Source organism: Labeo rohita, chromosome 15 (genome assembly GCF_022985175.1).
Source record: "Labeo rohita strain BAU-BD-2019 chromosome 15, IGBB_LRoh.1.0, whole genome shotgun sequence".
NCBI classification, from domain to species: Eukaryota; Metazoa; Chordata; class Actinopteri; order Cypriniformes; family Cyprinidae; genus Labeo; species Labeo rohita.
The window spans coordinates 1,055,102-1,077,382 of NC_066883.1; the positions used below are offsets into that span (position 1 = coordinate 1,055,102).

Here is a 22,281-nt window from a genome sequence, read left to right on the forward strand (position 1 = left end):
GATTGATTACACTGATAAATGCAAAAAAAATTTGTATTATAAGTTTTCTAAAACATTATGTTTAAATATGCAAATGAGGCATTAGTGCAAAATATGCACTAATTTGCATTAACTTCTAGTACAAGAATCTAAACACTGAATAAAGACAGTTTCAAAATTCTAGTTTTTTTTTTTTTTTTTTTTTACATATTAGAGTCAAATGTTTTTACAGAGGGAATTTTTGGGTTTCTCATTTTGTCACTTCATAATTCAGAAAATACTTACACAGAAAACAATATATTTTTGCAGTTTTTTTTTTTTTTTGGGGGGGGGGTGTTGTATAAAATTAAGCAAATTATACATGACAAAAAAACTCTTTAAAAAAACTTCAGGATACAGTCAGAAATAAAAATGTACATTTTGGTGTGTGTAAGTGCTACTGAAGTGGAAATTTATGGCTCAGTGTAGGAAAAAAAAACAATTTTGAGAAAACGGCCTTTAAAAATATGTATTGTAATTGAAATCTATTGACACAAATAGATACTGTGCTATAATAGAAACACTTAACAGGGTCTGTAGTGTCTCCCCTTGATAGCTCATGTAATAATATTAAACTGTATAGTTACAGTGTAACATACTGAATACATCTGGGCTCAAGAAAAAGGTCAGAATAACAAACAGAACCTGGTGTGAACATGTCTGCTGCGTTTATCAGCTGAAGGTTTCTTATTCTCAGGCTTGTTGGGTGTACTGTCCTTTGTGAGCTCAGAGGGCTCGTCCTCACTGTAAAGACTCCCGTAACTCTCTGAATCTCGTGGTTTACCTGTTAGTGAATAAAGCAGTCAATAGTATAAGCTATGTCAGTGCACGCATTTGTTATAAATAAACCTTACTAAAAAAAAAAAGCTTGCATTGCATTTTTAATTTCTACTGTAGGGGAGCGTGGGACACAATCTAACACTTTTTGAATATCTCAGTTTGTGTATATCCATGTGATGTTCAGAGTATATTTTTTTATCCACGTTAATTTCACACTTGTCCTGAACAAATATGTTGCTTTGTTTCATAATTACAGTGTATACGTTTTTCATTATTTACGTTAAAAGAAAGGGAGTGAAATGTGAAAACATGTCCCGTATGTGGGGTACATTGTAACATGTGAGGGGCACGTTGTAACATGACCATATGACAGCTTAAAATGTTATCTGATCCAATGAAAAAAATATACACGACAAACTAAATAGTTTGTCAATAAGGGGCAGGACAAATACCGACCAACCATCCTACTTGTAGAACGACGGTCTACAACAATGAAAAAGTAAATATTACTGGTTACTGCTTTTTTATATTAAGTAAAATTCTTTAAAATGATATACTAGTAACGTTGCGGCAGTACATAGCCTATTCCAAATCATAGCAACTAAAGCATCTGAGCTGAAAAACCGCTGTCACCAAGGCGTTTTCAAGCTCCACCAGCTGGTCATTTTAAGAAGACATTTTTTCAACTGGCTAAAAACTCATTGGTGGACACAGGTTATTGAATATTTATTGTTATATGGCCTATTAGTCTTTTTTGCATTTGTGCAATATACTGGAGTCAAACCTAAGAAAGTAGACCAGAATATTCTACTGTGTTCCTGGACACGCAATTTGCATAGCTGTAATTCATAGGCGGGGATTATGCTAATTGTGAATGAGCATGCATGAGGGCCTTATTTACGAATGATTGGAATTCATTAACATACACGTTTAACTATCAAATCGTTTGTGAATCTGGAGGAGAGTTTTCGGGAATGTCTGAATGTCTGAATCTGACGTGCAAATTACTCAGAATTTACTCATATATTTACACAAGTTTCAGGAATGAGGCTCAATGTGCGCAAATAGAAGAAACACATTCAGACATTAAAAAAAAACACTTCCCTCCCTCCAAACACAGCTCTCACATAACACGAGACACATAAATGAGCCAAAATGCTTTACATTTCTTGAAATAATAATTTCTCAACATTAAATATGGATTGTCAGTCTTTATTCACCTGTTTCTTGTGGTTTCTTTTTAAAATCCATAAAAGTAAATAGTGAAAATTACATTGTCATAGAATAGCACAGTTTAATTTAGCGGGGCAGATTGTAACGCAGTGTTACAACTTTCCCCATCAGAGCAACTGGAATATAAAAGTGGTTTGTGTCTTCTGCTGACTTGCCAAGCATTAATAAACTATCTGAACTGATAAATAACAGATTAGCGATTAAAATGATAGAAGATTGGTCTCATTTTAAATGAATATCAAAAACTGAGAAGAAAAATTTACTTTAGCCAGAAATGTACTTTTACTATAGTAAATTATATATTCAGTGATATCATCAAAAGGCTTTTGAATTTTGGCTCACTTTTTCTCTGTATAGTGTTGCTATGGCAACTAGTAAATACCGTAAATTTGGTTATGCTAGCGTGTGTGGAAATATTTAAACCACATGTTACAATTAACCCCGCGTTAGTTTGTGCCCCGTACACCCCTACTGCTCGATGATACCTGTAATAGTGCTGTGCTGAGGTTCAGTAAATTGTGTGGGAGGCTTGCTCTCTGTTGGACTATCGCCATATTTCATTGGTACCAATGGAAAACTCTCTCTTTTCTGTAGTCTCTGGGTAGCTTTAAGAGAGGGGGGGCAGAAAACAGAGGACAATTATATATATATATGTAAAAAAAAACAGTAAGGGCTTAAGAATGTATAGTGGGACACTAATACATGCCGTTGCTTATGACTGATAACCAAATAATGAAGAGACATTCAACAGACCTTTTAATGCTGGCCTATAGTGAGGTAGCTGTGAAGCACAATCTCGTGTAGAATGATTCATGTTCCTGTCATTGTCAGCGTGGTGCACCAGAAGCCCCATGATCTCACTCTCTGTGACTTTTAGGTTCCTCTGCAGGAAGTAGGTGCGCATCCTTCCTTTACCTTTTACCTCTATCTCTCCACGCTCCTCCATCTGATAGCCTTTATTTCTTAGAGCACTGTTTACAAGAAAACAGCCAGAGAGATTTAAGTCAAGATTCTGATCTAAAGTCAACATAATGTTTATATAGTATAATGTAGCTTTATAGTGCCAAACAGCAGTAACTAAAACAGAGGACATTTTTTCATGCTTCTCACTGATGAACAGTGGGACTGAGGTGGATTTTGTCAGGCAGTCCATGACTCTCCATTCGGGATGCTGTGTTAACTGTGTCTCCAAATAAACAGTACCGAGGCATCTTCTCACCAACCACCCCTGCCAAAACCGGTCCACTGTGCAGGCCCACCCGGATCTGGGACACAAAACTCCAAAAATCAATTTAAACTCTTTTCTAAGACCCCAGCTGAGGATGCCAATTTCAGGAAATGAGGTACAGTTTGAGGTTGCAGGCTGAAACACTGAACTCAGTGCTTAAGTATTAATCAAAGATAGCCTCTCAAAGATCACCTGAATAGGGCCACCAGTGACAGGGTTAGTGACCTCTTTTGCAGCTATGATCATGCCCAGGGCGAAGTTGGCCACACGCTCTGTGTGACTTGACATTGGGATTGGCACACCGCCTACAACCATGTAAGCATCTCCAATTGTCTCAACCTGCAGAACGTTATGACACATTAAAATCAGTTGTATTATATTTTATGCAAGAAAAATCCTCAAGACTAAGGCTAACCTTGTAAACACTGTGTACAGTAGTAAGACGGTCAAACTTCAGGTACATGGAATTGAGCATGGAGACAATCTGGATGGGTTCGCAGTCAGAGCAGATGTTGGTAAAGGTCACCACATCACTGAAAAGGATGGTGCACTCTTCAAACTCACCTAGAAGAAAAGCACAGTAGAGTCAAGATTTAACTGTGTGGTCCCTTGTAAAGCCCAAAACACACTGCACAATATTCGTCTGTACCAGACGAAAGATTGGCATTGTGAAACAATCGTGGTCATTTCTGTGATCGTGACTTCTAATCTGTGATCCTCTGTCGTACCGTAAGAAAGATTTTCTGGCAGTGTCAGAAATTCAGCCTGATCATCGCACAATGTGTTTGCTGCCACAACCCACGTTTACTGACCAGCCAATAAAATGCCACTAAAGTCCACAGATGCCGCCATCATCCACACCCAACACACTGCCCTCTCCTACCTGGATCAGAGAAAAGGATGTGGTTTGTTGATTACAGCACCGCATTTAACTTCATCATCCCTTTATACCTTTTCAAAAAGCTCCACTTTGCGCTGATCCCTCGCATCTGCCACTGGATCCTAGACTTCCTGACTGCATGACCCCAGTTGGTCAGAATGGGAAACCACATCACCTTCATCCCTACTCTCAGCATTGGAGCCCCACAGGGCTGCGTCCTCAGTCCTCTGCTTTACTTCCTCTATGACATTATCTCCTTGACGAAACAATTAATCCTTGGCTCCAGCAAATAATGGAAAAAGTAAACTCTGACAACATCACGTCCTCTTCACATGGTGTCACACGAACAATCTCACCCCAGAATGTCACCAAGAATGTCAACAGTTATGGGAGAAAGCAGATGACTACAGACAAACTACAGACCCCAGATGATAAACATGGCCACATTTGAGAAGGTGAACAGCTTTAAATACATTAGAGGTCCATCTCACAGAAGATCTCTCCTCAACAACACACAAACAGTTGGTTGCATTTCTACCACATATGACACCTGACCTGGTTCAAGGTCTTCCACAGAGTGCTGAGGGCTTTCTATACTGGGGCTGTGGAGAATCCTCTCACATGGAGCATCACTGCCTGGTTTGGGGGCACCATGGCCCAAGACATCACACGTAAGTAATGTGTATGTGACAGTAAAGAACCATAAACCTTAGTTCTCACCTGTTTCTTGTTTAGTTTCTCATTATCTCTGCATATTCATAGCCTACCTTTTTTAGGCTAAGGTCAGATGTCTTGATGTGTCTTTTTTTAAGTTGTCACATTTACAGTTGGATGACTGGATCCTTGGATTATCTTCCTGTCTTAATAAAAGCTGCTAGTAGACCCATGCCTCAACTCTTCTCTTGATTCCTGCTTTCTAGTAATCTTGAAGACATTGATTAGCTTTTTCAGGTGTGTTTGATTAGGGTAGGAGCTAAACTCTGCAGGTCAGTTACCCTCCAAGACCAAAGTTGCCCAGGCCTGGCCTTGGTATACTTCATTTTCCTTTCATTTACCTTGCACATGGGTTGTTGTAAGCACATCATCCACACTGTAAAAAACAATTTGTTTAGTCAACTTAAAATAATTTGCTACCTGGCTGCCTTAAAATTTTAAGTTCAGTCAACTAAAAAAAAGGTTTATTCAACTTGAAATGTTAAGTTGTACTAAGTGACAACTTAGATACTTGAGTTGATTCAACTTAAATTTTAAGGCAGCTGGGTTACTTACCTTGCTTTTAAGTTTAACAAACACAAATATCTAAGTTGTCACTTAGTACAACTTAACATTTCAAGTTGACTAAACTTATTTGCATTGACTGAACTTAACATTTTAAGGCAGCAGGGTAACAAATTACTTGTTGTTATTTTTTTTTTTGTTGTTGTTTTTTACAGTGCATGTGGACACAAAAATTGGGCTGCATGTAAACATTTGCATGGACAACCACAGTGACATCAAGTGGACAGTGTGCAGACCACTGAGCAATGCAGATGGCCAAAATATAAATTGGCATAAGAATTTAAATGGAATGACTTCCTAGCTTTTCTTGACAATATTTAACTGGTGCAGTGTGAGGCACTTTTATTGTCTTACAAAAAGCATACTCAATGTATTGTCTGCTCTCCTAACCATTCATCCTTCAGTTTGATTCACCTGCCTCCACTCTCTTGCCCTCTTTCAGCTGGTTGGCCACATGTTTGGGCAGCATGGCATACAGCAGATTCTCTGTCTTCTTCTTTTCCTCCTCAAGGTGTTTTGAGAGCTGTTGCAGCTCTTCCTTTTTCCGTTCTAGCTGGTTGGAGAGCTCCATCTCCGCCAGTCGCTGCTGGTTGAGCAGGATCAGGTCACGTGTAGCATCATGTGGAGCAATATCTGAGAGGTGCATGCAGTGCTCCTCCAGCTCCTGCAAGCTGCGAAGTAATGGTGAAGCTAGGTACAGCATGCAACGCAATGGAGGCATCCATAACATTTGTCCTGAGAGACACAGACAAGGAAAGCGGTATAGAGGCAAATATAAAGAGGGATGCTAAGAATGTTAAATATGGGTCTAGCTGCAAGTCTGATATTACAGATAAGAGTCAGACACAGCATTTTAAAGTTACTAAAGCACACAGTCATTACAGAGGCTCATTTTAAATTCCCTAAAGACATGGCACTGAGAATTAATGAATGCAAAATGTCTGGCATATATACAGTCATGTGAAAAAGTTAGGATACCCTATTGAATACCATGTTTTTCCGTATCAAGACATTGTTAAAAAATGACCTTGGCTGGTCTTAAAATTTAAAAAATAAAACCTCAGATGAACAACAACACATGACAAATGTCATTATTTACTGAACAAAAAAGAAGCCAAAATGGAAAAGCCACTGGAATTAAGAGGGTAAATAACAGTCAAGCACTGCTAATCAAATACCTTTGTTTAACTGATCATCAGCAAGTCTGAGCGCCTCTATAAAAACATAAACTTTGGCAGTTTGCTGGTCTGGAGCCTTCAGGTGTGTGTTAACACAATGCCAAGGAGGTAAGACATCAGCAATCATCTTAGAGAAGCAATTTGTCACGTTGTTGCTGCAGGATGGAAGACAGGATACAACGTACGGAACAAATCTAATTTTAATTACTTTCACGAGGAACAGACAGGAACACAGAGCGATATCCACACACGTAGAAACACACTAATCAACAATATGCAACAATAAAGACCGACAGGGAACTAAACACAAGGTGGAACTTAAATACACAAACTAATCAGAACATACACAGGTGAAGACAATGAAACACTCAGGAAGAAACAAGGAGGGCGTGACTAGGGTGACGAGAGGGCTGAGTCCAGGGAGCACATGGTGAAATCACAACAAAAACACACGATGACAAAAAGGATACGTGACATTACCCCCCCCTCTCACAAGGCGCGACTCGCGCCGTAACACATACACTGGGGTGGGGGTGGGCGCCCTGGAGGTCCGTGCTGGACAGACACCGGGTACTTAGGGGCGTACCTCCAGGGCGGATCAGGGAGTTCAGGAGGCCATGGTGGATCAGGGAGTTCAGGAGGCCATGGCCGGACAGACAGTTCAGGTGGCCATGGCGGGTCTGGGGGCTCAGGAGGCCATGGCCGGGTAAACATTTCAGGTGGCCATGGCGGATCAGGGAGTTCAGGAGGCCATGGCCGGACAGACAGTTCAGGTGGCCATGGCGGGTAGCCCCCCCCCAAAATTTTCTTGGGGGAATTTACTGTACTGCCAGCCGTAGGGAGCGCTGGATGAGGTGCCGGCTCAGGAGGGCGCGCTGAAGGAGGAGCCGGCTCAGGAGGGCGCGCTGAAGGAGGAGCCGGCTCAGGAGGGCGCGCTGAAGGAGGAGCCGGCTCAGGAGGGCGCGCTGAAGGAGGAGCCGGCTCAGGAGGGTGCGCTGAAGGAGGAGCCGGCTCAGGAGGGCGCGCTGAACAGAGCTCCGGCTCTGGAGGGCGAGCTGGGCAGAGCTCCGGCTCTGGAGGGCGAGCTGGGCAGAGCTCCGGCTTATGAGAAGCACCAGGAACTTGATTTGACTCAGGAGATGTAGCCGTGACGTGACTTGACTCAGCCGTGACGTGACTTGACTCAGCCGTGACGTGACTTGACTCAGCCGTGACGTGACTTGACTCAGCCGTGACGTGACTTGACTCAGGAACCACAGCCGTGGCTTGACTTGGCTCAGTAGCTGCAGCTGCGACTTGACGTGACTCAGAAACTTGACTTGCCTCGGGAAACGCAGCTGCAACTTGACTTGACCCGGGGAACACAGCTACAACTTGACTTGACTCAGGAAGGCTGGGTGGAACCAGCGGAGGGTTAGGAAGGCTGGGCGGAACCAGCGGAGGCTCAGGAAGGCTGGGCGGAACCAGCGGAGGCTCAGGAAGGCTGGACGGAACCAGCGGAGGCTCAGGAAGGCTGGGCGGAACCAGCGGAGGCTCAGGAAGGCTGGACGGAACCAGCGGAGGCTCGGGAAGGCTGGACGGAACCAGCGGAGGCTCGGGAAGGCTGGGCGGAACCAGCGGAGGCTCGGGAAGGCTGGACGGAACCAGCGGAGGCTCGGGAAGGCTGGACGGAACCAGCGGAGGCTCGGGAAGGCTGGACGGAACCAGCGGAGGCTCAGGGAGGCTGGACGGAACCAGCGGAGGCTTAGGAGAATTAGGGGAGATAATAGGAGCAGTGAACTCCAGTGGGATTGCCCTGTCCATAATGTTCATTTCAGCAATCATGACTGGGGACTTAGGCTTGGGGGCCATCTTGGCTTGGGGCTCAGGAACGGAGGCCATCTTGGCCGGGGGCTCAGGAATGGAGGCCCTCTTGGCCGGGGGCTCAGAAACGGAGGCCATCTTGGCTTGGGGCTCAGGAACGGAGGCCATCTTGGCCGGGGGCTCAGGAACGGAGGCCATCTTACGTGCAGATTCTGGCGTGGCGGCCATCTTGCGAGCATGCTCTGGCGTGGCGGCTGCCATCTTACGTGCAAACTCTGGCGTGGCGGCCATCTTGCGAGCAGACTCTGGCGTGGCGGCCATCTTGCGAGCAGGCTCTGGCGTGGCGGCTGCCATCTTACGTGCAAACTCTGGCGTGGCGGCCATCTTGCGAGCAGGCTCTGGCGTGGCGGCCATCTTGCGAGCAGGCTCTGGCGTGGCGGCTGCCATCTTACGTGCAAACTCTGGCGTGGCGGCGGCCATCTTGCGAGCAGGCTCTGGCGTGGCGGCCATCTTGCTAGCAGACGCTGGCGTGGCGGCCTTCTTGCGTGCAGGCTCTGGCGTGGCGGCCTTCTTGTGTGCAGGCTCTGGCGTGGCGGCCATCTTGCGAGCAGACGCTGGCGTGGCGGCCATCTTGCGAGCAGACGCTGGCGTGGCGGCCATCTTGCGAGCAGACGCTGGCGTGGCAGCGGCCTGAGGGACAGGGCTCTGGGCGGTGGCCGGCGGATTAGAGCGCGGGGATGAGGCCGGCCGCATCGGGCTGAGGACAGTGGCGGAACTTCGGAGGAGGATAGGAGATTTGGGACTGGGCAGGCGTCTTGAGTCGTTGGTACGGTATGTGGGGGCTCTTGGCTCAGGATGAGCTGGCTCGATATACTGTGTCTCAGAGGGGACTGAATGACGAGACCCACCAATATTCTTTACTTCCTCTATTTCAAAATCTGAGCCATTTAAATAAAGAATAAGATTGAGAAGTTCACTTAAGGAGTAATTACAGGAGGGAGCATCACAACGAATAGTCTCGTCACTCAGCCCCATCAGAAACACAGCGCCGAGAGAGGCATCGGGCCAACCCACCTGATCGGATAGCTCAATGAAATCCTCCACATACCGCTCCAACTCCCGGTCGCCCTGCCGCAGTCTCCACAGTCTTTCCTCAGCCCGATCCATAGTGTGGTCGGTCTTTCTGTCACGTTGTTGCTGCAGGATGGAAGACAGGATACAACGTACGGAACAAATCTAATTTTAATTACTTTCACGAGGAACAGACAGGAACACAGAGCGATATCCACACACGTAGAAACACACTAATCAACAATATGCAACAATAAAGACCGACAGGGAACTAAACACAAGGTGGAACTTAAATACACAAACTAATCAGAACATACACAGGTGAAGACAATGAAACACTCAGGAAGAAACAAGGAGGGCGTGACTAGGGTGACGAGAGGGCTGAGTCCAGGGAGCACATGGTGAAATCACAACAAAAACACACGATGACAAAAAGGATACGTGACACAATTGTTGCTGCCATCAATCTGAGAAGAGTAATACTGCCATTTCCAAACAATCTGAAGTTTATTCACAAGTGGAAGACATTTAAAACAGACACCTCTCCTTCCAGGAGTGGACGTCCCAGAAAATTTACAAGATCAGACCATGTAAAGCTCAGAGAAATGGCAGACAACCCAAGAAGTACACCTCAGACTCTACAGGCCTCAGTTAACATGTTAAATGATAAAGTTCATGACAATACCATTAGAAAAATATGGGACAAAAATTGCATGTTTGGAAGGCTTGGCAGAAGAAAGCCTCTTCTATTTAAAAAAAAAACATTGCAGCACAGTTTAGGTTTGCAAAGTTGCATCTGAACAAAACACAAGTCCTCTAGAATAATGTCCTTTGAACAGACGAGACCGAAGTGGAGATGTTTGGCCATAATGCACAGCGCCAACTTTGGTGAAAACCTAAAGAGCATATCAGCACAAACACCTCATACCAAAAGACAAGCATGCTGGAGGAGAGCTGATCATTTTGGGCTTGTTTTGTAGCCACAGGACCTGGGCACCTTACAGTCACTGAGTTGGCCATGAACTCCTCTGGATATCAAAGTATTCTAGAGTCAAATGCGAGGGCATCTTTCCAACATCTAAAGTTGGGCCAAAAATGGGTCATGCAACAGGACAATGATCCCAAGCACTCCAGCAAATCTACAACAGAATGGCTGAAAAGAAAAGAATCACAGTGTTTCAACAGCCCAGTTAAAGTCCAGAGCTCATCCTGACTCAAATGCTGTGGTGAGAGCTGTGCATAAGCAAATGCCCACAAACCTCAATAAACTGGAGCAATGTTGAAAAGAAGAGTGGTCCAAATTCCTCCAGAATGATGTGAGAGACTAATAAAGTCACACAGAAAATTAATGCTTCAAGTTATTGCTGCTAAAAGTGGATCTACAGGCAGTTGAATTATAGGGTGTCCTAACACATGGCTTTTCCATCTTGGCTTTATTTTTGTTAAATGAATAATGACACTGTGTGATATGTCATGTGATGATGTTTATCTAAGGATTTATTTTCCAAATTTTAAGACCTGCCAAGGACCAGATAATTTTTTATTATGTCCTGATACAGAAAACCATGGAATTCAATAGGGTGTCCTAACTTTTTCACATGACTGTAAAACTGGAACATAAATATGAGATAAAATAATAAAATATACAGACTGTACAGTATGTAGGGTTAATCTAAAAGGCATCTATGCTACTATTCAGAAAGCTAGTTCAGAATGCATTGGTTGTTAAGTCTGTTCCTGGAGCTCCCCCAGCTGTGCACATTTTGTATGTCTCCCTAATCAAACACACATGTTAGAGATTCCAAGACCTGAAGACATTTATAATGTACAGTGTTGGGGAGGCTTCAGGAACAGGGTCGAGGATTTGCTAAGCTAAAATACAGTTTTAGACAGAATGGTGAAATACAGAATTAAGAATAATAAAAGACATAAAATACATAATATACATGATCAATAAACACATACATTAAATCATCACCTTTTTAAGAATTCTCACCTCTCAGTTCTAGCATGGGTCTCTCTCTCCAGGCCACAGGCATTCTGTCTCTTTGTGTCCGCAAAACAAAATGGCTATTAATGAACTTGCGGATGCTGCAGATGTTGAAAGTCACCTGTGGATGCTGGATGGTGAAATACTGATCCAGCTGGCTGCACCTGGTCTGTAACCCTGGTACTATTCTCTGAACAGTCACCCCTGCCTGTCTGACCTGGAGCTGAATGGATGTATTGAGTAAAAGAAGAAAAGAGTGATGACGTAACAATGTTTGAAATATTCAGCACTCAGAAAAGCAAAAAAAATATTAAATACTATTCTTTCAAATTATCTGAAAGCAGAGGGGTTTGTTCTCACTCATATCATCAACACATCTGCCACAACTGGCAACTTTACACATTTAAGTATGCAGTAAATGTAAAGATTTCAAATAATTAATTTGATGAAACCATATCTTATCCACATTCACAACTTACTTCTTCATCAAAAACAATGTGGAAAGGGAAGGCATTGCAAAATGTCTTCAGATCGATGCACAGACTATCTGGATACACAGGCTCAAATCCCTTTGAAGTTTTACCTGAGGTGGAAAGAAAAATCAAATGAAACCCCAGTACAAACACCCAGACATTTTAAAATAAATTTTTAATCTCAGCAAGAAATGAATATATGGTAAATTGTTTAGAAAATGTAACAATGTCATACAGACCACATGAGAAAATAACAGAGCTAGGTAGATGACTTACAAATTGTAATCCATAATCCGCTTGTGATTCCAAATTACATGACAAAAATTGTAGTCAGTAATGTAAATCATTACATTACACATTTTAGGTAATATAATCAGATTACTTTTGACCTAACTTGTTTATCACATTGATTTAAACAGGATAATCTTACCATAATGATGTAAAAATACAAAGAGTGAAAAAATATATTAATTTCATTGTAATTAAACATTACAAAATTAAAGTTTCCCAAAACGGTGTTCGTAAAGGAACTAAAGGGAGTTTGTGAGTTTAATGAAAAGCTAACAAGTAGTTAAATCATTAAAAAATGTAAAATTAAAATAAATACTTTTAAAATAACAATCAAAATAATTCAGTAAAAAATAAAAAATATTTTATGTTTACCTACACGCCATATAATGATTAACTAATGTCAGAGAATTTAATTATTAAATGTGATATTTAATAATTAAAATATTTATTTTAAAATCTCATGGGTACTTAAAGGGGTTGTTGATTATTATTTAATTTTTTTAACATTTAGTTCAATGTTGATTTGCAAAGTTACGACACTCAAAGTTCGATGCAAAGGGAGACATTGTCTTTTACAGAATTGCTGATTGACTCCCACTATAAATTTATTAGGTGAAAGAGGTTCAGATGACAAAAAGTTTGAGAATGTCTGCAAATAAGAAATAATGAGAATCTTTGCATTTTAATAAGTTTGAAAGACAAACCCCTTTCAAAAATACATAATAATACATGGTTTAATAACCAACTTAGTGACAATTCAAATAAAAAGTAATATGTTCATCAGTAGTTGATGCAATGTTGAAACACTTCTTAAACCTGAAATGGTTTTTGTAAATCCACTGATCAAATGCTGTGTCTCCACATGAATAATGACTGGTTTATGTGTGAACGTCCACAAAACTGGACTTTCTGAGTGTATATAAGCGGTATACTATTTTAGAAAGGAAAATTTAAAAGATAAAAAAAGGAGTTAGAGAGAATCAATAAATGATGAATAATTAATTGCTATTGTATGAATAATATGTAATCATGTAGTTAGCACAAAAAAGTAACTGTAGTCTGATTACGAGTATTTTAAAATGTAATTTACTCTAATTACTCTAGTACTTAATTTTTGGAATCTGATTATATAATCCAGATTACATGAAATCTACACTACCCAGCTCTGGTCATTGAATGAAAACTGATGTTCAGTTTAACTGCAAAATTCAAATTATAACTATCAAATATACAACATATACAACAGTCTTACCCTCTTCTGGATGTACAGAGTTTCTGACTGTGCCCCAGTGGTGTTTCTCTGAATGATTTAAAGATTTCTTCTGCAGAGACCTTTCAGAAAAGTCCTGGAAAGAAAACAGTGTAGGTGTATTTTCAACTGAACTGCATAAACCCAAGCAAAACCCTAATACTCAACAGTCTATAATGCAATATTTAACTGTGAAATCATGAAAGTGTGATGATGTACCCAAAAATAACCTGGGATGCATTTCACGTACAACGACGTAACTCACTGATTAACCTCCATAGTACAATGCATTGTTGTGGAAACTAACTATCCAGTCACGAGTCTGTTTCCCAAACACAGCTGCATCTCTAGATGTGTCTTATTATGAAGGATGCGCCCTCCGGAGGTCACATTCCGAGGCTGCAAAGGTCATTTTGGCTGTCTCATTTCAGAAAAGCAAGTAGGACACTCCAAATGTGATCTTCGAATGCATCCTTCTTTCACCAGAATTCAGAGGATGCATGAGGTGTATCCTTCGCTGCTACAGATAACCCACAATTCTTTGCGTCTCCGTAAACAACCGTCGTTTGTTTGAAAAAAAAATTGCAGCACCAGCAGATATACACACAAGCGAAGATGTGGTGTTTAAATATAAAAAAGTAAAACTACGTTGTTTTGTCCTCCTTTTTTTCTGTAACAGATGTCAGTTGTACGTATGCTGCAGCTCCTCAAATATGCAATAAAATAAAACAAGTAAAATTTCAAATTACTTTCCAAGTTTAGATATAATTTTCCTTTATTTATTTAGTGTTAGAGTGCAACTAGGTGGCCGCGGCACGACACAACAACTGTCAAGTCCGGTGTAGACTGTTAATGTGTTATAGCAACTTGATACTTCCTGTTTCCTTTTTGTCCATCCTATGAAGGCCGTCTCATTTAATTCTAGGCTTGAGGACACTTCGCATACGCATCCTACAGAGGCTGCGACCTCCAAAGGATACAATCTCCGAAGGGCACATCCTTCGAAATGAGACACAGCTTCTGTCGTTTGAACCACATTAGTTCAACAATGTAGGGCCTTCTAACTTCAGCTATTTAACTGATTAGAGATTTCTAAAATGCAGCTATATTGAATATGGCATCTGATGACTAATTTGCATTTTTTTTTCCCCTGTCATTTTTGATTCATCACGGGTTCTCTCTTACGTCATACATTAATGCACATGTGCACTACTCAAAAACGGCACTTATAGAGGATGCAAAAAATACATGAAATAAAATGTATTTAGATTTAGATTGATTAGAAGATTATACTGCATGGTAGCTTGTTTATTGTGCCCAAGAGCATAATTTATTGAGCCCATATGTCTTACTAATAAGAAACTATGCTTCTAACCACAGGTCGAGAGCTGTAGTTGGTGACGTGGTTTGCAAATGTACGTTTGAACTATGGTTTCGGGAAACACTGAATCGTTCAGGTGTTGGTAACAACGGAACTTGCGACCATAGTTGGCTAACGATGCTTTTAGGAAACGCACCCCTGGTTGTGTAGAGATTGTGAGAAAGATTTTTCTAGAGCATACTTTGTCTAAAAACACTGGGCTCTGGGTGATGAGGAAAACAATATGCTCTTTTTTCCCCATCCTCTCAACTTCTTCGATCTGGTTCACAATTTCCATCTTTATCTTGCTGTTGAAGAAGTCTTTGGCTACAGCTCTGATGATACCTAAAGCATTATGATAAAAATGTTACTTTCTGATTATTTACTATATATATGATTGATTATATTTATATGGCTATCCACATAGAGAGATATACAGATATATACATAGATATATACATAGATCAGCAATTGTTTACCAGGGACAATATGATAAAGTCCTCGTCGGTCTGAGTAGTAGTGTAACAGCAAGGTGTCGTTGTTTTTTTCTACACGGAATGATGGCGCATTCATTTCCTAAAATAAAATGAAGACAGCACAGATTTGCTATATAAATTTTGCACATTTTGTCTATGCATATGACAGATAAATACTTAAAACTGATTCTGAATGCATGAATGAATGAATGAATGAATCACAAATTCAAAAAAAGTATTATTGAGTGAGAAAAAAGGTCTTATTCTGCACATCAAAAGTGTGTTATTCATTCTGGGTTAACAAATAAATTATGAAACAGAGTCTTTGATCGAAATTCTCCTCAAGATGATTATGAGAATAATAATGTCCCGCTCACTCGACCTTGTAGGAAAGAGAGAGATAACCATGCAGTGCGTCCAGATTCTCCATAAACTCAAACAGATTTCCTCCAAGGGTGCGCAACATATGATCATATCCGGCCCTTTTGCAGAATTCAAAAAAATATTCTCCAAACTGCCCCAACACCACACTTTGCTCAAGCTCTTTGGATAAACAAAGAAATTGCACATTAATAAAGAATAACCAAAGCACTTTTAATAAATACTGGCCACTCAAAATCAAACCAAAGACTTAAGAAGTGAAAGTGCTTTACCAAGCATCTTGCAGGCCTCTGTCACCAGCTGCATGGTGATGTTATCTGTGTACACTTCATAAGTCATGAAAGTGTCTTGAACCCTTGCTGCATCCCTGTAAAAAATGCAACCATTTTCCAAAGCAGTTTCACAGATATTAACACCATCTCTTGGAAAATCTGCGTAAAATGATCAAGCAATTAATAGAAGTCTTATGGATTCTCACCTGAGTTTGTCCCACGTCTCTTCTCCAAATCTGTCAATCACTAGAGACTTCAAACATGTGTTGATGAATCCATACTGAAGATTAGAGTTAAACGCATTTAGCCATTTGATATGTTTTGTAGCTAATATTGAATATTGAATTAATGGTGCAATAGGAGACCTTGGAAAATGTTAACTTTAGCCTGATAGCAAAGAAAGCGAACATCCTACTCTCCCTGCAAATCGGCATCCAAAACCACTGTCCTCTAATGCATCTACGCACACAGACTAGTTTACTACAATATACTGTAACACCGAGTTGGAAAAGTTCAACAGCCCAGAATAGGAAAACTGTGTGGCGCTAATAATGCACGGGAGACAAGAAGATGGCAGATTTTTCCCGAGTTTAATAAAACACCTCACATGCCGACACACTCGTTCACATACATGGGGATCAAGCGACAACATCATATGTCATTAACCGTGAGAACAGTTTATAGTTAAGTTAGTAAAAGCATTACAATACCAGGAAAGAAGATCAGGTTTTTGATGTTTGCCTGCCATTCTCGCTCTTTCTGCAAAGTGTACGTGAACACGCTGATGATGTATGATGTATGATGTATGCTGTCTGCGCGAACAGAGGTATGCAAACACATATGCTGACAGGCAAGTAGGACAGCCTATCGTTATGTTCGGACCGAATATTTTGATTGGACAAACACTTCTTGGTCCTATGCCTTCCACTGATTTTTTTTTATACATATAAATACATTTAGACCTCTTAACTTAATGATTGCTATCGGGATGTGAAGAGACTTTTAACCAGCATAACAAAAAATGTTTCTGAAGACAATCACCTATTGCACCTTTAACATTTGTAACAGAAATTCATAAGACCCATGGTAGTTGTCACAAAGGCTATATTTAAGTTTTGGAATCAAAAATTCTGTTACACAATGCATTATTTCTCTGCAAGTGGTTTTGTATGTTAATTTCAAACATTTATCTTCAAAACTTGTTAAATTAGAATAATTTGTCTTCAACAAATGGCACGTTATATTCAGAGAACGGTTAACTGTAATCAAGGCAGACTCAGACTCTATTTTTTACGAAGTTTCCATAATGTCAAGCTGGGACAGGTATTTTATTTTTATATACTGTTGGGTGCATAAGTTTGCATACCCATCGCAGAATCATCTAAAAATACCATTGACCTTAGTGCATTTTGCTTGTTATTTACTGCCCTGATTTAGTTCACATAAGTAATAACTGAATTTACATGAACTGTCATGTTCTAAGTTCCCTTTTGAATGGTGTCTGCTGTTGCATTGTACACTTATGGGGAAACTACCCTTTAGTCTGAATACTGAAACCTGATTTGTTCATATTCATGTATCTGCATGAACAAATGGCACTTAAGCCTGCAAAAAGGGTTGGGAACTTGGCTCTGTCGGCTCTAAGTGTCATTTTGCCAGAATCTTCTCCTTCAGCGAGATCATCTCCTCGCTGGACTCTGAAGAAGCTCAAAGCTTGCTACTCACCATAGAACAGCCCCGGCAGTGGAAGACCGCCTCTTATCAGTGCTGTGGCCATCCGGCAAAATTTCCAGCAACATTTTAATTGTTGCACCGCAGGGACAGCCCTGTCATACAGGGAACCCTGTTTCGCTTGTGGATTGCCTTATTTCATGAAGATGGTCCTCCCCTGTCAGCTCTCCCGTTTGTTGCCTTCCAGGAGCCTGACCTGGCTGGAGCACCACCTTTGTTTAAACTTCAAAGACGCTGGAGATCAAGGACGTTGACAAAGTTACCTTCCTCAGCTCTCCTGTTTTATTACCAAGGATGTCAGTTCTCTGCTTCCTTGTGACAGCTTACCAATTGAAAGACTCTGAACACTTGCAACCCAACTCCAACCTTGGAAAACCATCCTGGGCATGTCAAACTGAGTCCTGCAGACTGTGGAACGAGGTTCCAGTTGGAACTTGCTCTAGTTTGGTCGCAGACCCCCTCGCTTCAAAGGATTACGCCACAACGCTTACTGATGATTCAGGGGTTAGTGGTATCATTCCTATTCTGAACTTCTCGTCCCCTCAGAGTTTTCCAGAGGATCCTCTGCCTCATGTCAGCCACCTTCTCTGTGATTCTGTTGGGCCTACTTCATATGTGGTCCCTCCAATTTTCGCTTGGGACGTCTCACGCTTGGCACCAGGAAAGTCTTTTCCTCAAGGTGAACCACCTCTGCATCAGAGCTGTGAATCCTTGGCCTCTGTTTCAAACAGGCAGAGGTAGACCTCTTCGCCTCAGAAGACAGCTCTTACTGTCCAACATATTTCTTGAGGGAGTAGAATGCTCTGGCCAACGAATGGCCCAGTACTCGCCTGTATGCCTTCCCTTTGATTGTCCTGCTCCCTCAGGTCATTAGACAGATCTAAGAAGTCAGGTGCTCGATTCTCCCGGTCGCCCCACTCTGGAGGAATCAGACGTGGTTCACCGAATCGATCCAGCTGCTATCGGCAGACCCTACAAGACACCTCTACACCCTTAAATGGTCAGTCTTTTCTGACTGGTGTGCAACTTGAAACAAGGACACGTCCTCTTGTGATGTGTCATCCGTGCTAACGTTTCTGCAAGAGCTCCTGGACAAGGGATGATCGCTTTCCACGCTCAAAGTTTATACTGCAGCCATCGCAGCGAATCGCGCTCTCGTGCCTGGCCAGTCTGTCGTTATTTTTCTGAGGGGAGCTCACTGAGCCAACACGGGACTTATCCAAAGTCCTTAGGGCCCTACGAGGCCCTCCCTTTGAGCCACTCCAGGCAGCCAAATTATGGCCCCTGGATAGTTGATGCAATAGCTCTGGCTTATGTGTCAGTGTGCTTACAGTGTCCTGCTTGAGTGAGAGCCCATTCCATTATGGGAATGGCCACCTCCAGGGCTTGGTCCAGCTGAGATTCTATTGGTGATATCTGTGCTGCTTCCGGATGATCTTTGCTAGGGCTGGGTATTGTTAAAAAAAAAAACGATACCTTGACTTCGATACCGGTACCAATTTTCTGAACTCAATTTTAACAAGATTACATTATCTCAAAATATATATTTTTTTCAGCTTATTGATGTTTATACAGATTCGAAGACTCCTGAGACACTGCACAAAGGAACAAAATATATCCAACACAATAAATTAGTGAAAATAATTTTAATACAGCTCAAAATGTTTTCAGTTTACACATCTGTTAGGCTTCATCACACTAGTGCATGTTCATTTTAAAATGCATACCTCAGACAGAATCATAATTTCTATTAATTTTCCACTAATTTACTGACAAGCACTAGCACCTTCCAGCACTGTCTGCCGGTATGTATAACGTTATATGCCTTCTCTCTTCTGCAATCGAAAGTTATTACAAACACTCGCTGGTGTTTTAAAAATGAGTTTTGAGTAAAAGCTTATTTATTGTCTTATGTAGCATCATGCTACAGTGTTCGTGAATGATCACGTAATGCTCACTTTCGGTCATGTAGTATGGACAGATATCTTTTCAGTATGCCAATATGGATGAGGATTGTTTTCATTTTTTAAACAAAAACGCACCAGTGTAAATGTAGCCTTACATAAGCTTTCACACTACAGCCTCACGTGTGAGTCACATCTCTGAGTGTAACCGGTGTAAACTAGCAGGTGTGTTCGACTTTATCGCGGCTCTGCACAGGATCAAGAGAGCTATAGAGAGCAGACTGCTTTGTATGCTTTTGGATTGCTCTCAAATTAGTTGCATTCAGCGCATTCTGCATTTAGTGTGAAAGCTGCTGATCTGCGTGGCGCCGCTTCTAGTCGAACACACCTAGTGCTGCAGGCTTATTGGCACACTGACGTTGATGAGATTAACCCATTAGGTATCGAAGTTTGGTACCGAACGACAAGAGGTTTTTTGATACTCTATGGTATTGAGGCATTTCGCTCGGTGCCTAAAAGGTATCAAACTCGATACCCAGCCCTAGTCTTGCAATCTACTTTCAACAGGCTTTATTACTTAGATGTCTTTGCCCTCTAGGCATGGAATTTGTCTCCCTAATTTACCTAATTCTCTCTGTAAGTAAAGAAGGCCTTGTTATGTAGACCCCAGCCTAGTAGCTTGGGTCTCATAATTGGCTCATGCTTATAGGAGCCCTCATTACAGGTGCTCCGGAGCTGGGCTCGCAGAACGGCTTCGTTCTGCACTTGCTTATAGCACAACACTATTGGATGCATTCCCCATAAGCATACAATGCAAAGGGAGAGACCTTTCGAAAGAGAACGGTCTGGTTACTAACGTAACCTCAGTTCCCTGAGAAAAGGGAACGAGCATTGCGTAAGCGGGCGTGCTATAAGGATGCACCCGAGTCGATGACTGTCGCTAAAGATTCTGACGAAATGGCAGCCCCAACCTTTTTGGTGGGCCAAAGTGTAATTTGTTTGTGTACCCACATGAATGTGAACAAATCAGGCTTCAGTATTCAGAGTAAACAGGAGTTACCCCATAAGTGTACAACGCAATGCTCATTCCCTTATCTCAGGGATCCAAGGTTATATTAGTAACCTGGAGCGTTTAGATCCCATTGTTTTTTGTTATAACTTGTAGCTTCCTCAATAATCAGTGATTGTTTGTATGTTCTGTGAGCTGTGCATTAGTCCCCATTTTTTCCTGAGTGAAGCTGTTCATTGTCCTCAAGAAAAATGCTCTTCATATTTTTTTTTCAGCATATTCTGCACATTAGAGCTCTTCTCAGACAACCAAGAGAGTCATACACAACTATTAAAAGCCATGGGGATGTAAACTTTTGTAAACAGGCAAAATAATAATAATAATAATTATTATTATTATTAATGTACCTGTTAATTAATTAATTAATTAATCGTAAAAAATAGGTCCAGTGTTAATGTTAATATGAAGGAATTTTCCGTATTGATTTTTCACAGGTGTTTTCTCCGTATTTTCAATTACACTTTGTGAGGATGATGGATTGTTATTATGCACTCAACTGTATACACACCAACAGAAATGCAAAATACAGAGCATTTAGTTAAATAAAATTGCCATTTGCTTACCATTTCTCTGTTGTTTTCCTTGGGCATGTGAAAGTTGAATTATTGTCTCTTTTTATATTCCATGGATAAACCACTCACCTCCACGAACATCATGCTTCATAAAAAACAACAATACCGCTCCATCCAGCAACAAACGATCATTTTTCCACATCGACAATTTTCAAAATGATATCTCAGGAGCCCCAAGCATGCACGACCCGAAATCTCCGCTGCGGAGTTACAGGAGAAGCAGCACGAGCCACACGACCGCATGAATGACAACTCGTGACCCTTCTGAGAGACTAGAGACCCTCTGGTGCCTCCCTGCAAAAAAATCTGTTCGTAGTAAATTTTTTAATTTTAAATTAGCTTTTGCTCATTAAAATGTACCATGCAGTTTGTATTCTAGCTAAAAGATATGGACCAATCAAATGCGAGTAAAGTGATAGATTAAACAGACATTACACATAAGCAATTACTTTTCAAAAATATAAATACAATATAAATGCATGCATATAAATAGAATATTTAAAGCTTTTATAAATCTCTCAAGCTTTCTTAATTATGAATAAGTTTAGTTTATTCATTTGTATTAATAGTTAAAAGCTACCAAAAAAAAAAAAAAAAGTGTAATGTGCAAGTGTATCTAAAGGACAAAAGCTGTTTTAAACACAACGGGTGGATAATATAGAAGTTAAATGATAAATAAAATCTATCTGTAACTCTTTTTGAAAGCATCCTTACTTTACAGCATGTTAACACAAGCACCAGAATGAAGACTGGAGTAATTATGCTGAAAATGTAGCTTTGCATCACAGGAATAAATTACATTTTACTAAATAACTTTTGAAAGGTACTGTATGTATAAATGAAAGACAAAGAATTATCAATTACGTTATGTATTTTTATTTTATGTTCTTTCTTTTCCTTCTTATTGAGTTTATTGTGGCGCCACCTGTCAGTGGTTATTGTTTGCACGGTTGGGTTCGACTGGCAGTAGTGGGCGCTGTTTTGTTCCAGACTCAATCTGTCAGTCAGAGAAGGTTGTTTATATTTTATTTTATTTTATTTTAT

The 22,281-nt window shown here is 41.0% G+C and overlaps 1 protein-coding gene across 1 annotated transcript; it reads right to left on the reverse strand.

The window, feature by feature from the left end:
• Positions 1-169: 169 nt before the first annotated feature.
• LOC127176871 (guanylate cyclase soluble subunit beta-2) lies at positions 170-21,460 on the reverse strand. The gene is made up of 16 exons (XM_051128701.1): positions 21,229-21,460; positions 16,168-16,241; positions 15,962-16,056; positions 15,691-15,851; positions 15,312-15,408; positions 15,035-15,177; positions 13,476-13,569; positions 11,939-12,042; positions 11,466-11,682; positions 5,832-6,152; positions 3,675-3,823; positions 3,452-3,598; positions 3,142-3,296; positions 2,785-3,002; positions 2,517-2,636; positions 170-802 (listed from the first exon to the last, which is right to left on the reverse strand). The coding sequence occupies exons 1-16, from the start codon at positions 21,253-21,255 to the stop codon at positions 645-647; spliced, it is 2,280 nt and encodes a 759-aa protein (XP_050984658.1). The 5' UTR covers positions 21,256-21,460; the 3' UTR covers positions 170-644.
• Positions 21,461-22,281: the final 821 nt, after the last annotated feature.